The sequence below is a fragment of the Perca flavescens genome, chromosome 14, assembly GCF_004354835.1.
Source record: "Perca flavescens isolate YP-PL-M2 chromosome 14, PFLA_1.0, whole genome shotgun sequence".
Taxonomy (NCBI): Eukaryota; Metazoa; Chordata; class Actinopteri; order Perciformes; family Percidae; genus Perca; species Perca flavescens.
Window position 1 is genome coordinate 34,751,389 of NC_041344.1, and position 20,866 is coordinate 34,772,254.

Here is a 20,866-nt window from a genome sequence, read left to right on the forward strand (position 1 = left end):
GGGCCATCCAATCTCTGTATGACCAAAGTGAGAGCTGTGTCCGGGTTCTCGGTAGTAAGTCGGACTCGTTTCAGGTGAGGGTTGGCCTCCGCCAGGGCTGCGCTTTGTCACCAATCCTGTTTGTAATATTTATGGACAGGATATCGAGGCGTAGTCGGGGTGGGGAGGGGTTGCAGTTTGGTGGGCTGGGGATCTCATCGCTGCTCTTTGCAGATGATGTGGTCCTGATGGCATCATCGGCCTGCGACCTTCAGCACTCACTGGATCGGTTCGCAACCGAGTGTGAAGCGGTTGGGATGAGGATCAGCACCTCTAAATCGGAGGCCATGGTTCTCAGCAGGAAACCGATGGAATGCCTTCTCCAGGTAGGGAATGAGTCCTTACCCCAAGTGAAGGAGTTCAAGTACCTTGGGGTTTTGTTCGCGAAAGTGAGGGGACAATGGAGCGGGAGATTGGTCGGAGAATCGGCGCAGCGGGTGCGGTATTGCATTCAATCTATCGCACCGTTATGACGAAAAGAGAGCTGAGCCAGAAGGCAAAGCTCTCGATCTACCGGTCAGTTTTCGTTCCTACCCTCACCTATGGTCATGAAGGCTGGGTCATGACCGAAAGAACGAGATCCAGGGTACAAGCGGCCGAAATGGGTTTCCTCAGGAGGGTGGCTGGCGTCTCCCTTATAGATAGGGTGAGAAGCTCAGTCATCCGTGAGGAGCTCGGAGTAGAGCCGCTGCTCCTTTGCGTCGAAAGGAGCCAGTTGAGGTGGTTCGGGCATCTGGTAAGGATGCCCCCTGGGCGCCTCCCTAGGGAGGTGTTCCAGGCACGTCCAGCTGGGAGGAGGCCTCGGGGAAGACCCAGGACTAGGTGGAGGGATTATATCTCCAACCTGGCCTGGGAACGCCTCGGATCCCCCAGTCGGAGCTGGTTAATGTTGCTCGGGAAAGGGAAGTTTGGGGTCCCCTGCTGGAGCTGCTCCCCCCGCGACCCGACACCGGATAAGCGGACGAAGATGGATGGATGGATGGACTGCAGTACAAATTCAAAATACTGGAGAGAGTCGTCTCCCCCGCCCCTTCCTCCCCAGACTCCAAGTTCACGGAGGTTGCTAGGCTGAGACCGCCGCATCCAACAGTGTTGCTAGACACTAGTCTCACATAGCCAGACATTACTCCACAGCACAGCGGAGTAGCTAACGGTAGATAAAAGGTCATAAAAGCCCGTGCTCACGTGGAGCTCTGTACCCAACTGACAGACACACTTCCTCGGCTTAGAATTACGTTAGGAAACGCTAAAAATACCACTACCTCGCCGTCCTCTCCACCCAACTAAACACACTTCATTGGCTTAGAATTACGACAATCGCTAAACACACTGCAAACTCACAGTCCTCTCTTCCCAATATACAGGACCCCCGCCCTCTTGGCTTCAAATAACTCACCGTTGTCGGTTCCGGCCGCTGAACAGGCTACACATTGTAAACAGCTGTGGCCTGCTTGCCTGGTCCTCCGGTAACGTTAGCAGTTAGCAGGGTTAGCATGGCAGCTTTAGCCAGGACCAGTTGGGATCACTTTACTGGCTGTGTCTCAATTGTTTTTGCGAGTAACCAACTCGAATACTCTAGCTATATAATTCAATGTGAGTACAAGCCATGATAAATTAGCCTGAAGCTAATGCTAAGCTACCTGTTCAGGAGGAAATTAGCCGACTCTGCGTCCTTTTGGGCTCTAAGCTGTCCCCATCTTTCAAATACATCTCCAGTATTTACCCAGGGTTTGTTAAGTCTCTGGTCACCAAACTGTCAGAAACATGCCGTTTTTATAATGTCTGGTAGAATTTATCTCCATTGATCCCATTCGTTTGTTTGCTGCTTTCATGGCTGTACTAATGTTCCAGCTGTAGCGCGCTGGGTTTACATGTTTACAGGTATATCTGGCAACCCGGCCTGGCTGTCAAACTGGGCTGTTGATAACAACACACAGCATGTTTCCTTAATATCTGATGATGCATTGGGGTCATTTTTGGATTTATTACAGGAAATATATTACATATTGGACCTTTAAGTATAACAAGCCTTCCTCTTGTGTCCCGTGGCAGCAGCATCATGTCAGTGAACCCTCCAAGCAGCAATGACGCCTGCCTCAGCATCGTCCACAGCTTAATGTGCCACCGGCAGGGCGGAGAGAATGAGGGCTTTGCCAAGCGGGCCATTGAGAGCCTGGTGAAAAAGCTGAAGGAGAAGAAGGACGAGCTGGACTCGCTCATCACTGCCATCACCACCAATGGTGTCCATCCCAGCAAGTGTGTCACCATCCAGAGGACGCTGGACGGACGGCTGCAGGTCAGTGCACCTCCGACATGCAGGTGTCTAACCTTGTAAGCTGGTGCAGAGATCATTCATCCTTCAGTTTAACATTATAAAGAACTAAAGAGATGATCAAAGAGTTCAGGAGAGGGGAAGGTGTAAAACTACCAGAAAACCAGTTCAAATATGACTAAATCTTGGCCAGAAAGTTGGCCCGTCAGAAATTCTGTTTTTTGTTGAAGCTCAAAAAATTGTGTTTCAAAAGCTATGGTCCAGTTTTACACAGATGTTGTAGAACAGGGGTCATGAACTACATTTTTCCAAGGGCCAGAATTTTTGACTTTCAAATAAAGAAAATCTAATGTATTTATACCTAATACGCCTATTCTTGTTAGATATTTTCACTTTCTTACTGAATTAATGGTATATTTTTTACATATATTAGTGTGAGCAAACTCCTAAAACATGGAACCTCCATAATGATAACTGGATAGGCTCTTTAACTAGAAAATGATCTCAGACTAGGAGGCAGTTCACTGAGGAGTGATGGTTAAAGTCTGTGATTACGGAAACATGGTTGTAATATGCAGTGTCCTGATTGGTGGAAAATGCTTACAGAAAGAAACGGCTGTTGTCAGGTAAACATGTCACTGTCAAAGAGACTGAAGCGAAAAGTTGAGTGGAAAATCCCAGCTTTAATGATGAATGGACTGATAAGTCCTGTATGCCTCATTTGCAATGAAAGATGCTGTTGCAAAATAATACAACCAGCATCAACATCAACAATGAAGAACGCAAACATAACGATCGCGTCATTCACGTGCATATTAAGTAGCACATGAATCTGTTTTGGTCTTCTAATACATCTATTTACCGCTACAGCGGAGAGCACGTTTAGTTTAGTCAGCAGCTAAGTTTATAAGAATTTGTCCAAATTTCCAGATTCCCGGCAAACTAAGATAAACAGTTAGACTACAAACCGACAGCTTTTGTTTAGCTTGTTTGTCAAAATTTGCTATTTGCAGAGTAGAGCTGTGTTTGTGTAAAACAGCGCGGTGGAGTGCCCAAACAGAGCAGATTGAAATATCGATTCCTATATTTATGCCTGTAGACAGGTAAGTGGGTATTATTAAGTAGCCTATTGACTTTTTACTCACAAAGGTTTTATTGTAGCCTGAGTCAATCATTATTGCAAATGACAACCCCTTTGTATCAGGGTCCTGGATCACCCTGTCAGGATTTTAATTTGCAATAGCAATGAGCTCGTTCTACATCATGCTGCTTATTACACGGCTACTTACTATATTCATTTGAATATAACTCGTGGAAATAAATAGAGAAAATCAAAGTCGCTTAAGTGCTGCTTCCTGTGATTGCCTCCCTCAGGACACAATATCAATCTGAATTTCCTCTCCACGTCTGTCGCGTTGGCTAAATCAGATTAACCAAATGTGACATGTCAGCATTTACCAGCATTTATCAGTTCACTACTCCAAAAGACCTGGCGTAACTAATGCTATCAATATAATGTGATCAATCCCTCCAAAAGAAATGTGACTCGCCATCTAAACGCTGCCGCTAGGTTTCTGTCTGCGTCTTCCCAGTTCGCAGCTGCACAGATGGAGACGCCAAAAATACACAGTGTTACCCATGAAGCCGTATCCCCACCTAGTGGAATAATCAAGTTACACCACTGGTTCCTAAGGCCCATGAACAATTTGTTTATCTGCCCCGAAATTTAGATCAGCTCCAAAATTAAATGGGTTTTTCCTTAGTTCATGCTACACCATTCCACCAAGTTTCATGTCGGGGCAGTAATTTTTCCGTCATCCTGCTGACAGACAGACAAACAAACCAACAACTAGTAATAAAAACATGACCTCCTAAAGTAGAAAATCCAGTGGCCATTTTCAGTATATATTTATTCCTGGCAGTTCTAGCGTAGAGGCCAAACACTCAAATACTTATTGAAGGCTCAGCTCAGCTCTGGCAGTCTGTTGTAATTAAATGTTGGTTTGGCCCTGGAAAATCATTCTGTCATTCAGACAGCAGGCAGGCAGTAGACATCTGTAATATCACATAAAAAGATATTAGTTCAGTGTCTTGCTCAGGGACACATTGGTTGACGTATCGTAGTGGGAATTGAACCCAGATCTCCCACACCAAAGGTATGTGTCATATCCACTGCGCCATCACCACCCCTGGAGTGGAGTACTGAGAACACAATAGAGTTAGGATGTTGTAGCTTTAAAAAGAATAAGATTCAGTGAGCATGACCGAGGGTATAATGCTGCTGTGCTCTCTCCTCAGGTGGCAGGAAGGAAAGGTTTTCCTCACGTCATTTATGCACGGCTGTGGCGCTGGCCTGACCTCCACAAAAATGAACTCAAGCATGTCAAGTTCTGCCAATACGCCTTTGACCTGAAGTACGACAATGTATGTGTCAACCCCTACCATTATGAGAGGGTGGTGTCACCCGGCATCGGTAGGTCAGCCTTATTCTTGACACGTTTCACAGTCTCTGTGCAAAAAGTGTCTCAGTTTATCACTGACGAATAATTGTAAGCATAGTTCAACAATTTTATAAATCTCACCCTGTTGTAGTGAGTTTCTGACTGATGCTTTATTTTCTGTATGATGTTGTTAGTCAAGTTTCCTCTCATGTTCTCTTTCTCTTCTCTGACAGTTGGTCTCAGCCTTCAAAATACAGGTGAGTTTTATTCTCCGGCACCACATCATGATTTAAAAGTAGGGCTGGGCAACGATTAAAAGTTTTAATCGCGATTAATCGCATGATTTCCTTGATTAATAGCGGTTAATCGCATTGTTACACACAAAATCCAATAATGAATTCAAAAGTAGTGTATAGCGCTTTGTTCTGCCATATGAACGAAAGTGCCATAACATTTGTTCTGCAAATACTTATCAGCATTTTGTTTATACAGTAGCAGTTAAATAAAATATTTAGTGTAAATCTCAACTTAAATCAATGTATGTAATCAAAGCAAATACAAAATTAAAGCTTATTGCCACTGCCAGGGCATTAACATTATCCGGTTTGTTATATAAAACTGCCCACAAAATCCTGAGCCTCAATCATAACATTAAAACAGGCAATTTCTGAGATAACAGCAGAATTTGTTTTCTCTTTTATCAGAGAGTAGCATAACCTATGGTCTATGTTCAGTACCAAATGTCCCTGTTATAACCAGTCTATGTTCAGTACCAAATGTCCCTGTTATAACCAGTCTATGTTCAGTACCAAATGTCCCTGTTATAACCAGTCTATGTTCAGTACCAAATGTCCCTGCTATAACCAGTCTATGTTCAGTACCAGATGTCCCTGTTATAACCAGTCTATGTTCAGTACCAAATGTCCCTGCTATAATCAGTATATAATTATTACTCTAATTGTAAAATGAGAGTCTGTAGTCTATCGCACAAACACTCGAGGAATGCTGCAAACGTTTGACAGCCAGCAGGCTATGAATTACCTGGGAGAACATACGTGTCACAAACGGCAAACATCAGCGTGAAAGACGACATACTAAAGGAGATCAAAGACATATTGTGGATATTTAAAATGTCTTCCAGTTCCAGTGTTAAATATTCTTTAAAAATAAAAGTTTATTGACCTATGAAAAGGTGTACCTGCATTATTATGCCATTATCATTATATTAGATGAAAATGGTCTCTCAACAACAATATTATCGTTAATCGCAATAATTTCTGGGACAATTTATCGTCCAGCAAAATTTGTTATCGTGACAGGCCTATTTGTGTGTACTGAGGAGTTGGGAGTTGAAAACAAAAGAATTGTCAAAGGTCCATTCGCGCAAGCAGGAATCACCTTATAGAGCAGAGTGACCTGTGAGAGCGTGTAGGCCCTCCAGCGCTCCCCAACAAGATGCCCTCTTGTGTGTGCTGGCACCTGTGTGCGCTTGCTGCTTAGTTTTATACATTCTTTGCCTCTCCCCATGTTTTTGTTTCTCACTCGCAGCTGACTGTACAACTCTTGGTTGTTGAATTGGTGCGCAAGGACTTAATGTGCGAGTGGCTCTTAATATCTCGCGTGTGAAATAATATAATTTACTCATGAGCATCGTTTTATCGTGCTAACAACATATCGCATCAATCTGACGCTATATTTGTCCGTCTGAAATATGGCATTTTAGTGTCAGAATGTTTGTGATATATGTGGCTTGTGAAAAATGGGTCCAGTATTTACTTACTTACTATAGTACTTACTCCATTAGAATCAATCCACTCAGGACCTGGCACTAGTCTTCTAAAGAGGCCTGGCAGTGGTGATGGGTATTATGAATGCGTTTGGATTTTATCCATACCGATACTGGTTATCAATACCGATACTTATAGATACTCTTAATGATACTACCATTTATAATTTTGTGCAAAAATAAACACATAAAAAGAACAGTTGTTTTATTTTAAAAGTGACATTGTTTCCTGAGTTTCCTGTGTATATATATACAGTTATGGAGTTAAATATGCTATCATCTACCTGCTGCAGCGTGGTCACTCACATCTAGACAGAGCAGGAAGCGCTGTGAGGATGGTGTTTTTATGCCTCTGTGCCGGCGACAGCCGTGGACGGTTGTCTGTATGTACGTCCCATTCTTGTGAACGCATTATCTCAGGACCCCCTGGAGGAACTATCTTCAAATTTGGATGAACTCATTAGATTTTGGAGGATAAAAGTCACTGTGACCTCATAAAACGCTTTGTGGCCATAACTCAAGAATTCCTACGCTACTCATGACAGGATATAATAATGAAGTGATGGCATTTTATACCCAAAAGGTCAAAGGTCAACTTCACTGTGACATCTTAATGCTCTGTAAAGAAATAAAATATATGTTTTAATTCAAATAGTTTTGATATTCATTGTGCTAACCATCAGAAATACATGCATGTGGTACTCTGAGAATGAGTCTGTCTATCCCTCAGTAAACCCACTGAGCATGTGTAGAACCCAAACTATTTAGAGACAAGCTGAGACAAGCGGTTCAAGGCTTTCACACAACATCGAATGTATGTCTGTACACCATGACATGTTCTTTTGAAAGTAGACGTTTTTAAACTGAATTATTAATATTGTCAGTGATTTACAGATAAAATGATTTGGGATAAAATCACTTCACATGTAAATAGACTATATTATAGGGGTTATTTCTTATATATTTTTGCTATAATTGTGTGTATTCGTGTGTACTTTTTTGAACCATGAACTGAGTTTGTGCAAAAAAAGGACTGTTTAAAAGGTGCTAAAAAATGAGTGCACACAAATCAGCAGTTTAGAACCAAAATGACTTGAATATCAATAACCAATAATGCTTTTCCATTAGGTTGTTTGAATGTTTATTGCCTGAGCACCAATGATAGTTTATGAATGTCCACCAATGATATTCCGAGGCTGTTTGTATTCAAATCTTCTGATGACTGATATTTTTTTATAAGCTCATGTCCCACACTAAAATCACTGCAGTACAGCATAGTTATTGTTCTTCTTGCCTCTTGCAGCAGCACCAGGTGGCCTGATCAAAGAGGAATACATTCATGACTGTATACAGATGGAACTCCCACCTGGCATGCCTCTGTCTGATCACCAAGCGGCCCTGAAACTTCCTCCTCCAGACCACTATGGCCAGCCCTTGCCTCCCCCACAGTTGTCCTCTGAGCCCCATGGACCCCCACCTGTCACCAGATACACTAACCTGCCTGTCTCACCCAAAGGTCAGCTCTTAATTATCTCTATTGTCTGTAATGGTTAACTATCACCCCGTTCCGACCTGGTTTTAACATCCTTCCTGAGTGATCTGATCATAAGTGGACAGCTCTAGGTACAAGTGAAAAAATCAGATCTCAAAAAACACATTTGGAGGTGGTTTGAGCCGCATGTGTCCACATTCTAATAGCATCCTGACGATTCCTAACAAACTTGAAAGGTAAAATAAAGCAGTTCAAACCACAGAGTTTCAGTTAGGAGCTACAAACACACTAAGAGCTGAACACAAAGACTTTTAAGAACATCTTTTTTCTCCTGCACAGGTCCTGCTGCCCGTCAGTAGACCTCCTTATGTCAGCACCCTTTATATAGCCTATAGTCTATGGTCGGCACACAGACGGACTGTGATTTGTTGATTTTTCACTTCATTTACGTGAGAGGAACGGACACAGTCAGATAATGCAAACAGAAATGATGTATGTGTTTATTTGCATACAGAGCGGGTAAGTGAGATCCAATCGCATGTGGAGACAAATTCTACTGACAGGTGAAAACACACGTACCTAGGGCTGTCCACTTGTGATCGGATCACTCAAGACAGATGTTAAAACCAGGTCAGAACAGGGCCCTACTCATAATCAGACTTGCTTATTATGGTTGATCTATGTACATTATTTTGGGTAGGTAGCAGATAAATAATATGTATGAGCTGGGGGGAGCTGATCACTGCTGACAGCTGCAGCTACTTTGTTTGAATGTGGGCTCTGAAACCCAGGTGGAGGAGAGAGTTGATGTCAGGCCTGATGTGTTCCTCTGTTCTCCTTACAGTGTCTGGCTCCAGCTCTTTGCTACCCCTGCAGGGCGGTCACGGTGACGGCCGTCTCCAAACTGCATCTCCACAAGCTCAAATTATGACCCCGGCAACACGGCCTCCGACCCCAACCCAACCCCTTCCTCAGCAACAGGCTGCCCAGCAACCCTCACAACCCCCCCACCCACAACAACCCTCCATACCTCCTTCTCACTCGCATGGACAGAACGGATACAGCAGCAATAAACACTCTCAGAGCCAGGCTGCCTTCCACAGTGAGTTCACGCAAACACATATACATTCAATTCTATTTTAATTATAGTGTCAAATCATTCATCAGGTGTTTTGGGCTAAGTACAATAACTTCAAGTTTTAAGTTTTGTCTGAGTTTAGCATCAGGAAATTGTATGTCATCCAGGATTTTATGCCCTCAATGCATGCTTGAAGTTTAACTAAGTGATTGGTTTCTGACTTGATCAATAGATATAATTTGGTATCATCTGCATAACAGTACAAGTTAATAAAGTGTTTCCTAATAATATTGCCTAGAAGCAGCATATACAAGGTGAATAGAATAGGTCTAAGCACCAAGCCTTGTGGAACACCATGGCTTTAGCGTGCATGGAGGATTGATCGTTAACATGAACAAACTGAGATGGATCCTATAAAAAGGACTTAATACAAGCTTGAGCGTATGCCCCATGTACAGGGCTCAGTCCTTGCCCTGCGGTCGCGGGTTCAATTCCAACCTGCGGCCCTTTGCTGCATGTCATTCCAGCTCTCTCTCCCCTTTCATGTCTTCAGCTGTTCTATTACATAAAGGCCTTAAATGCCCCAAAAAAAGAATCTTAAAAGAAAAAGAAGAAGAAGCGTTAGAGAAATAGATGGCTCAGTAGAGCTGTGACTCTCTGTCAGCCGGGCTACAGTGCTGAAAAGAAACCTTGGGTTGTTCTTCTTTTCTTCTATTAATGATAAGTAACAGGCTGCTTTGACATTTCTGAGGCCCTTCCTATAAGCTCTCAGACTTTGTTTCGTTTCCCAGGGGATGGAAAACTTCAGCAATTGCCAAGTAATGGATAATAATTCATACTGAAAATGATAGATATTAACACAAATAAATATTTTATTTTTAAATACAGATATGTAACTGTTCTTGGTTAGGTACTGTGTGTTAATTTAAAACATGTATACTAAGTGTTTACACTTAAAATAATACTGTGAAGTAATAATAATAATAATAATAATAAACTTAAAATGAAGATGACTCTTCATGAAAGCAGTGTTAATTGCAGAGCTGGACTGCAATGGATTGTACAGGTATTGTAGTGTAGTGTTTTTCTTTTTCTTGTACTTTCTCATGCACAGGAAAAATTAAGTTAGCAACATCAACCTTTTTAGTAACTGAATACTGTGAATGTGTCAGGTTGTAGGAGAGCCACAAACAAGGTGATTTGAAGTCCAGAGGATAATCCTTTTCTTCCACCAGTAACGTGCAAGAGCTCACAGGTCCATTAGTTTTAACCAGAAGCATCTGCAGATTATAGCGTTAGAGTATGCGTAAAGCTAAATCTGTGATTTCTTTCTAAACACATTATACATGTTAGAAAATACTTAAAATCATGTGAAAAACATGTAAACTGTGTAGTACTACATTGTGGAGACCATTTCCGTCACCATTTCTGTGTCCAGGATTTTTTGTGCAGCCTGAAATCATGGTTCGATGAGCACAGTCATCCTTAACAAAACCCCTGCCCTATGTGTAAAAACTACGATACTACTAAAAGAAAAGAGCACATAGCATCAGTGTTGCTTCCTTCACCCACTCTGTGAGCTGCTAACGATAGTCTGTTACCACGGAGCGGCACTCGTTCTTCAGCTCGGGGGTGTGTGCTGTGCTAAAGACTGTGTGTGGTACTTTTTTATGTGCCAGCGAACAAACACAGCTGCAACAAGAGTCTGTCGATGTGCAGCAGTCAATTGCAGACAGAGAATTTTGAAATCATTCAGATCTGGCTGAGTGGTTAATAACACATTAAGCAGATGTAGTAGGGTTTCTTTTCATGTAGTTAGAGGGAATGATTAACAATATATTGAGGAATTAAGGAACATTAAGTTGTTGCACTGCACGTTGATGGACACTGCACATGGTCACACTGGTCCTTCTTTACTTCCCTCTAATTCAGCAGTTTGGACAGGCAGCAGCACAGCCTCCTACACTCCCATTGGACCGCAGCAGAACGGCCGTGGTCACCAACAACCTCCCCTCCATCATCCAAACCACCACTGTAAGATATGCTTCAAAACAAAAGAGTATATTGTAGATGTGATGTTATTCATTTGTAGAAAATTTATCTCACTATGTTTTCGTCAAATAACCTTGATCATGTATACTGTACAATGGCTGTAGAAATGTGGGATTGCTGTGGTATAAATAGATACATTCTATATTTCTATATTTGTCCCAGGAAATGATTTGGTCATAAATATGAATTCAGAGCACAAAGTCTCAACATGATTGATCAAACAGAGACGTGGTACCAACAGTAACCAGGACTTCTTGGTGTGTAACAAGCCATCTGGAGTGTCTTCTTTCAGCCTCACTAATAATTACAAGATACAGATGTGGTATAAGAGAAAGATCTGGTAATTAATATAATTTCATGTGCTGTGCTGTCTTTTTATGCCTCTGCACCGGCGATAGCCGTGTCCAGAGGTATTATGTTTTGGGGTTGTCCTTCTGTACCATTCTTGTGAACATGATAGCTCAGAAACTTCTTAAGGGAATTTCTTCAGATTTGGCACAAATGTCCACTTGGACTCAAGGATGAACTGATGAAAGTTTGGCGGTCAAAGGTCAAGGTTACTTTCAATTCAATTTGAATCAATTTTAGGTAACACTTTATAATAACCATCATTAATAGATGGTATATTGATAGTTAATTAATCTTTAGTTAATTGTCATTTAACTGTCAGCAAACAGACATTTTACTGTTAAAAAACAATGAAATTATAATTAATAATGTTTACTAATTATTAGTAGTGCTGTAAATTAACAGTTTATTGTTACACACATTATATCCCTCATATACTATATTAGGTATCTGGTAATGATTAAATGTTAATTAATAATAATTAAATTTAATTAAATGTTTGTAAACCTTTAAGAAACCATTTTTAAAACCTCTATAAACATTACATAGATAGATGGAGCAGATATTCCTAACACTTTGTTAAGGGTTACTAGTTGCTTTGTAAAGCGTCTATAAACAGTGTCTGGATGGTTATTATAAAGTTGCAACAGATGTCTAGAATACCTTGTTAAATAGTTAATAAATACTTTGTAAACCATCTATAAACATTATCTGGATGGCTATTGTACTGATGTTTTTCATAGTTATTGGTTAGTATATATATATATATATATATATATATATATATATATATATATATATGTGTGTAAATATATATATATGTTTTTGTGTGTGCGTATGTGTGTATATACAGTACAGGCCAAAAGTAGACTATTTATATTGTAGATTCTCACTGAAGGCATCAAAACTATGAATGAACACATATGGAATTATGTACTTAACAAAAAAAGTGTGAAATAACTGAAAACATGTCTTATATTTTAGATTCCTCAAAGTAGCCACCCTTTGCTTTTTTGATAACTCTGCAAACCCTTGGTGTTCTCTCAATGAGCTTCATGAGGTAGTCACCTGAAATGGTTTTACCTTCACAGGTGTGCCTTGTCAGGGTTAATTAGTGGAAGTTTTCCCTTATTAATGGGGTTGGGACCATCAGTTGTGTTGTGCAGAAGTTAAGTTGATACACAGCCGACAGCCCTATTGGACAACTGTTAGAATTTATATTATGGCAAGAACCAATCAGCTAAGTAAAGAGAAACCAGTGGCCATCATTACTTTAACAAATGAAGGTCAGTCAGTCCGGAAAATTGCGAAAACTTTGAATGTGTCCCCAACTGCAGTCGCAAAAACCATCAAGCGCTACAACGAAACTGGCTCACATGAGGACCGCCCCAGGAAAGGAAGACCAAGAGTCACCTCTGCTGCTGAGGATAAATTCATCCGAGTCACCAGCCTCAGAAATCACAAGTTAACAGCAGATCAGATTAGAGACCAGGATGAATGCCACACAGAGTTCTAGCAGCAGACACATCTCTAGAACAACTGTTAAGAGGAGACTGAATCAGGCCTTCATGGTCAAGTAGCTGCTAGGAAACCACTGCTAAGGAGAGGCAACAAGCAGAAGAGATTTGTTTGGGCCAAATTTGAGATCTTTGGTTCCAACCGCCGTGTCTTTGTGCGATGCAGAAAAGGTGAACAGATGGATTCTACATGCCTGGTTCCCACCGTGAAGCATGGAGGAGGAGGTGTGATGGTGTGGGGGGGCTTTGCTGGTGACACTGTTGGGGATTTATTCAAAATTGAAGGCACACTGAACCAGCATGGCTACCACAGCATCCTGCAGCAACATGCCATCCCATCCGGTTTGCGTTTAGTTGGACCATCATTTATTTTCCAACAGGACAATGACCCCAAACACACCTCCAGGCTGTGTAAGGGCTATTTGACCAAGAAGGAGAGTGATGGAGTGCTGCGCCAGATGACCTGGCCTCCACAGTCACCGGACCTGAACCCAATCCAGATGGTTTGGGGTGAGCTGGACCTCAGAGTGAAGGCAAAAGGGCCGACAAGTGCTAAGCATCTCTGGGAACTCCTTCAAGACTGTTAGAAAACCATTTCAGGTGACTACCTCTTGAAGCTCATCAAGAGAATGCCAAGAGTGTGCAAAGCAGTAATCAGAGCAAAGGGTGGCGACTTTGAAGAAACTAGAATATAAGACATGTTTTCAGTTATTTCACATTTTGTTGTTAAGTATATAATTCCATATGTGTTCATTCATAGTTTTGATGCCTTCAGTGAGAATCTACAATGTAAATAGTCATGAAAATAAAAAGGAAACACATTGAATGAGAAGGTGTGTCCAAACTTTTGGCCTGTACTATATATATATATATATATATATATATATATATATATATGTATATGTGTGTGTGTGTGTGTGTGTGTGTGTGTGTGTGTGTGTGTGTGTGTGTGTATGTATATACCCCATTCTAAATTATTATGCTCTTCCTAAATAGTCAATGCAATTGACAGTCAGTATTTATTTTAAGTTGAACAACCACCCAATGAAAACTGTATTTTTTTCAAAAATAAAAAACAGCATTAGGAGGTCATATTTACTGAAATCAAAAGCTATTTCAATCAATCGCATCTTGAAAACAGTGCAAGGTCCATTTTAACATAACCTTTCTTTGATATCACATTCACAATTCTTGCATCCATTGAACTTGTGAGTTTATGGAGAGTTTCTGCTTGAATGCAGGATGTCAGAATAGCCTCCCAGAGCTGCTGTTTGGATGCAAACTGCCCCCCACCTTCTTTTACTTGAGGATGCTCCAAAGGTTCTCAATAGGGTTGAGGTCAGGGGAGGATGGGGGCCACAATGTGGTTGTTCAATGAAATTCGACTTATACCCTAACGGTTGCTGACTTGAAAATTGTACTGACTGTTATTTGCATTGACTATTTATGAAAATCAGTGTGTATATCATATATATCATTAGCATAATAATTTGGAACGCAGTGTATATACAGTGTATATATATATATATATACATATACACTACCGGTCAAAAGTTTGGGGTCACTTAGAAATTTTCATTCCACTCCATTCCAGACACAATACCAGCTGAGATCAGTTGCATTGTTTTTTTAATCAGAACAGCAGTTTTCAGATTACATTATGTGCTTACATAATTGCTAAAGGGTTCTCAACTGTTGTAGAAAGAAGTGGCTGAAGAAATGCTTGAAATCCATGTTTTTTGGTCTAAACGTCATACTCAAATTAAAAGTAGTACAGCTCCCATATACTTTGACACTCAGGGGTGTGCCTGATATCATTGGAAAGGAAACATTCTCAAGTTTTTGTTACAAGTGTCAGGGCGATTCTAGGCCTTACTGACACAGAGTTACAGAGGCTAGAATGGAGGTGTTTTATTTCCGTCCAAGTCATACATCTGTAAAGTGATTAGAATACACTGCTGTAAACACATCTGACAGGTGACAGACGCCACAGGGCATTAGCCACGTCTCAGCTTACTACAGAAACAATCCAGACACCAAAAGACTCAAAAAAGGGATTTTATATTATTTCTTTCTACAGATATGTCTGTGCGTTTTTTTTTATTTCCATTTGAAAAGTGCAAAGAAAAAAGCCCAAAAACTACAAAATACAACAATTCTCAAATACACAAACACACCCACATCAATCACCTTTCCAATGATATCAGGCACACCCCTGAGTGTCAAAGTATATGGGAGCTGTACCACTTTTAATTTGGGTATGACGTTTAGACCAAAAAACATGGATTTCAAGCATTTCTTCAGCCACTTCTTTCTACAACAGTTGAGAACCCTTTAGCAATTATGTAAGCACATAATGTAATCTGAAAACTGCTGTTCTGATTAAAAAAACAATGCAACTGATCTCAGCTGGTATTGTGTCTGGAATGGAGTGGAATGGAAATTTCTAAGTGACCCCAAACTTTTGACCGGTAGTGTATATGTATGTATATAGATAGTTTTTTGAAGATGGAGGGTGGGGGTGTGGCCTTGACCAACTGCCACTTTTCTCGTTTGAAAGCCATGATGTCTCTCTCTCATGGGTGGGCCAAATTCTCTGGGCGGGCAAAGCAGAGAAAGGGGAGGTAACCTTGCTCCTTATGACCTCATAAGGAGAAGATTCCAGATCGGCCCATCTGAGCTTTCATTTTCTCAAAGGCAGAGCAGGATACCCAGGGCTCGGTTTACACCTAACACCATTTCTAGCCACTGGGGGACCATAGGCAGGCTGGGGGAACGCAGATTAATGTTAAAAAATCTCATAAAGTGAAATTTTTGTGCCATGGGACCTTTAAATAACTCATGTTACTGTATTGTGTCAACAGTTAACTTCATTTAATATTGGATGTGGCATTTTCTTTTGCGAGGTGCAAATGTCCCACCAGAACAAGTTCCTTCCTGAGACTATTTAGCAGAGCCAGCATCTTTGCGACCAGAGATTAGCATTGCCCATGACAATTGTGATTGGTTTAAAGAAATTCAAACAACCCAGAGAGTTTTATTCTTTTCTTTGTGTGGTGTAGCCAGACCTTACTCCACACAGCGCTTTTGAGATAGGTCTGGCAATGTGAGACTGCTGAATTGGTGACTAATCTTGAAACTGTGGTGATTGTATAGATCTTTTGTGCTGTCGGGTTGAAGGTGTGTAGGAAGCATCCATGTTTTACTGAACAATACACTTAATACCTTTAATTGAATTCCTTCAAAGTCTTCACTACATATATTATATGAGTCTGTGCAGACATAGATGCAAACTGCATCTTGACAGATTGGCTGAGGCATGCAAACGCAAGGCAGTAATTCTAGTTTGATATTACCATGAGGAGTTGCCAAAGTATGAATTTTTCATAATTTATTTCAAAGCTACACTATCAAGTGGGAATGTGGTGGATCAAGATGCTAATGCAAATATAGTGTCTGTATAAATCTTAAAGCCTATGGTATGCCTTAAAAACATGCAAGTTTGCTCTCCCACCACCCACAAATGTCCACATCAGGTTCAGCTTGGCAAATTCAGAGTTGGTTACAGCTCCAGGCTTATGTACTTATACCTCTGCTTTTAGGGTCTCAGCATCATGGCTCAACTTCTTTCCCTCCTTCTGTGTCCAACCATCCAGGTAAGAGAGTATTACACACCACAATGGATGTACTGTGAGCATGTTGCCACTGATACACATACAGTATTTTTAAACTGGCATATAACTATTGCTTACTACTGTTATTAGAAGTATTGCTGCACAGGGCTCAGTAAGTAGGAACTCTTGTGTATCATATATGTCATCACTATTTACATCATGGTTTGTCTACGTTGACAGTTAATATAAAGAAAGACTAAAAATGGGAAAGGTAGAGCTTGTGCACTGTAGGTTGTAAGGTTTATGATGAATGTGTATTTAAGAATGACCTATTAGACATGTATCCACAGTATCTGGGGTGATGGATACACTGCATGTGTTTGGGGTGGAATGCGTTACATCTGGGCACAAAGGTGGAAGGAAAATCTGACTCACAGTTTAGTCACACACTGTTTGCTTTGTTTTCATTGCAGGACCAGAGTTTTGGTGCTCTATCTCCTACTTTGAAATGGACGTTCAGGTGGGTGAGATGTTCAAGGTGCCCTCCAGCTGCCCTGTAGTAACCGTGGATGGCTACGTTGACCCGTCAGGTGGCGATCGCTTTTGCCTGGGCCAGCTGAGTAATGTCCACCGCACAGATGCAAGTGAGAGAGCCAGGTGCGTCTCTTAAATAGATTTAAAATAGTCATTTCATCGAAAGCTTGAAAGCTTTGGTTATGTTTAATGAAATGAATGTTACTCTAATCTTTTGTGTGGTACCCTTCCATGTAATGTAACATAACAGTAAACTCCTTCTGCAGAGTTGAGGTAACAAAGCTCTAATTTGCGTCGCTGTGTGACAATGTTTTGTTGTCAGGACGCTTTACAGATAGAGTACGTCTAGACCACTCTATAACTTACAGAGACCCAAACGATTCCCCCCAGGAGCATGCATTTGGTACGTTTGTTAATTTTCTCCCCACGTACCGCCTCTCCCTCCATGTACAGTATACCAGCTAGCTAAAATGATGTTTGAATAGAGTTTCAATCAGATTATGTTTGACTAATGCCTACTACGTGTTCATTTAATATTTCATGGCTCTTCTAATGACCAATTCTATATCAGTCATTAGAGAGCCATAAAATATTATGTAGTATGCCGCATTGTTTTTTCAGATTTGAATCCTGAAATGAGTTTATAATCAAATGCATTAAGAATACGCTGATACAACAATCTGTTCCGTTTCCCCTTGTGCTTCAAAGCCAGTACCAGACTGATATTAGTGCTTGTAAAGCTATTTTAAATAAATAAAGGACAATATATTGACTGTGCCTGTAGTTTGAAGTAGTTGAAGTGAATATGAACATGACCAACTATTAGAGAGAGTAAACATTTTATTTTCCATGGACATTTTGTCCTTGAAAATGTGTGGTAACCCTGAGAGAGCTGCAATCCCAGTTAATGGCTCCTTTTTGAATGCTAATAAAGTTATTTTTCCTTCTGTAAAATAGATTGTAGAAGAAAATACTCCTACTACTTTTTCCACTTTGGAGTAAAGTCACTATGCGCTATGCAATACATTGTGCAAAGGTACATTACATAACATTCATTTGACTGGATGGACTGGATGTTTTCATGTGTCACCCCACATTTGAAAAACCATGTGCTCATCTCAGCCAGAGATCTTTTCTGTTGTGGTCCCACAGTGTCAGGACAGCAGAGCCATCTTCCACCACATCTCATTTCAAACAGACAATGCCAGAGTACCTCGTTAGCCGAATGGCTACAGCACATGTGACCGCAACCTTTAATGCATGTCATACCCCTCTCTCTCCCACTACATCCAGTCTGCCTTTACGCTGTCATCTGTCAAATAAAAGGCGAAAATGCTACATATCATTTTTTTTTAATACAATAAATGATAGGAGGTTCCACGCCTGTTTGTCCTGATGTTTTTTCCTGTGTGTCCAGGTTGCACATAGGTAAGGGTGTGCAGCTGGAGTGTCGTGGTGAGGGCGATGTGTGGATGCGCTGTATGAGCGACCACGCTGTGTTTGTACAGAGCTACTACCTCGACAGGGAGGCAGGCCGAGCACCAGGTGATGCTGTGCACAAGATCTATCCTGGAGCCTACATCAAGGTTAGCTCACACGCACAAGTCACATTTTGTGACATGCACACACATATACAGTATTCTCTATTTTTAAACTATTTAACTATTTTTTTATTTTGTTCACACACCAGTGAGCAGCAATGAAATAGGTGGCATGACAAAAACTAATTTAAAACGATCCATTGTTAGCTGCAAATAGGGAAGTGAATAAACTGTTGTAAAGTGTTATTAAAGAATGAATGGTGGTCAGATGTAAACTAACCCTGCCTGTATATCACCCAGGTGTTTGACCTGCGACAGTGCCACAGACAGATGCAGCAGCAGGCAGCGACCGCTCAGGCTGCTGCTGCTGCACAGGCAGCTGCTGTGGCAGGAAATATTCCAGGTCCAGGCAGCGTCGGAGGCATTGCACCTGCAGTTAGTAAGTGTTGTTGACACTTTCACGTTCATTCGACATTAACAGTACATGGTAGATGGCAATTTGATGCAAAAGCAAAATGTAGACTAGGCTATTTGACGAATCTGAGTCATCTGTTGCACTTAATTCCAGTTTTGTTTCTGTTCTCTCTGACTTCATTGTGAATGTCACTGGGATGGAGCAGTGCCCTCATAGTGAGCACCATCAGATATCATTTCTGATTTCCCTCTCTTGTTCACTGACAGGTCTGTCTGCAGCGGCTGGGATCGGTGTGGATGACCTGAGGCGTCTGTGCATCCTGCGGCTCAGCTTCGTGAAGGGCTGGGGGCCCGACTACCCCCGGCAGAGCATCAAACACACGCCCTGCTGGGTGGAGGTCCACTTGCACCGCGCTCTGCAGCTTCTGGATGAGGTGTTGCACACTATGCCATTGGCAGATCCAGGGCCTGCTAACTAAGGACCAAGACCATGTTGAAATTCCAATCTGGATTCTATGAATGTGTGCAGACAGACAGACATGTTGCCAAATATGCTATATAATTAATACACAAAGCAAATCAATGAAAAATACACAGGAAACAACAGATCATGCTTGTAACAATCAATGCACACACACACACACACACACACACACACACACACACACACACACACTACAACCAAAATGTCTGTAGCCAAACAGACATCAAAGTGCTGATGTTTTTCCTAATGCTTTAATCTAAAGTCCAGGACAAGGGAGTCGGAGCTCTGAAGGTAAATATTCTGATCAACTTGTCTCTGACTGAAAGACGTTTGTATGCACTGCAGAAATCCAGGGATGTGTTTCAGAAATCCAGTTCCCCTATATGCAATTTGGATTTCTAATTGTAGGTGCACATTCATTCACACACACAGACATGTAAAAAGTTATACAGGAGTGAAAAACACTCACACAGTGAAAAAGAACTGCAACTGGAAAATGCTGTTAGTAAATTCAAACAGCATTACAGTTCTCTTTATGTCTTATCAAAAACAGAACTGATGTAGAAGTGTGAATTAAGGAAAGCAGTGTTATGTCATCTCTGTGCTTGTACTGTGCTGTGCTCTTCACTGTACGTTGATTGAAACTCAAACTGTTAGCATTGATATCTGGTTAGCCCTGCTATTACGCTCAGCTCAAGTTATTTTATTTTTGTACCAAAAGACTAAAAAGCCAAAAATATTGAGCTTTAAAGTAGTGTTGTTGTTATTTGTAATGAAACAGTGCTACCCTGTATGTAACCAAATGGTTGGTGTTAATCACCAAAGCCAAAATACCTCACAACTACAGTGCAAAGTCACAATTTAGTTTTCTGTCTAAAGCGCACACACTTTGTTCATCACTGACAGGCTGAAGTCAATCAATGAAGCCCTCTGATATCATCCTGACTACAACGCTCCCTAAGCTTTGTATTTATTTAGCTTTATAATGCTCTGTGCTGTGATGTGCAGTAGCAGTACTAGATCATTTAACTGATACAGTATGTGTTACTGTGGAACATTAGTTTTACTCTACAGTTTTACAGCAGAAAGAAGCTTCTTGTAACGTGTTATGCTTAATGGAAAACAACCATCAGCAGCTCCAGAGACAGAAACCTGAGTGCCTTTCTGTTCTCTAGTCTGAATGCTGAGGATGGCCCAATCTCGATGTTTACACTCAGACTCACAGGCTTTGAGGTGCGTTCCTGCTAAGTCTAG

The 20,866-nt window shown here is 41.2% G+C and overlaps 1 protein-coding gene across 4 annotated transcripts in view; it reads left to right on the forward strand.

Annotated features, from left to right (window-relative positions):
- smad10a (SMAD family member 10a) overlaps positions 1 to 20,355 on the forward strand; it is a 38,683-nt gene extending 18,328 nt beyond the window's left edge. For 2 of the 4 annotated variants that reach the window (XM_028597452.1, XM_028597455.1), the window contains 11 exons: positions 2,095 to 2,335; positions 4,610 to 4,784; positions 4,986 to 5,009; positions 7,842 to 8,054; positions 8,875 to 9,132; positions 11,041 to 11,142; positions 16,628 to 16,681; positions 17,113 to 17,296; positions 18,591 to 18,759; positions 19,015 to 19,153; positions 19,396 to 20,355. In XM_028597452.1, coding sequence (XP_028453253.1) covers positions 2,095 to 2,335; positions 4,610 to 4,784; positions 4,986 to 5,009; positions 7,842 to 8,054; positions 8,875 to 9,132; positions 11,041 to 11,142; positions 16,628 to 16,681; positions 17,113 to 17,296; positions 18,591 to 18,759; positions 19,015 to 19,153; positions 19,396 to 19,607 — 1,771 coding nt within the window. In that variant the 3' untranslated portion in view covers positions 19,608 to 20,355. Of the gene's footprint in view, positions 1 to 2,091; positions 2,336 to 4,609; positions 4,785 to 4,985; positions 5,010 to 7,841; positions 8,055 to 8,874; positions 9,133 to 11,040; positions 11,143 to 16,627; positions 16,682 to 17,112; positions 17,297 to 18,590; positions 18,760 to 19,014; positions 19,154 to 19,395 lie in introns of all 4 variants that reach the window. The other 2 variants (XM_028597451.1, XM_028597453.1) reach the window with 2 other exon arrangements.
- The last annotated feature ends 511 nt before the right edge of the window (positions 20,356 to 20,866 follow it).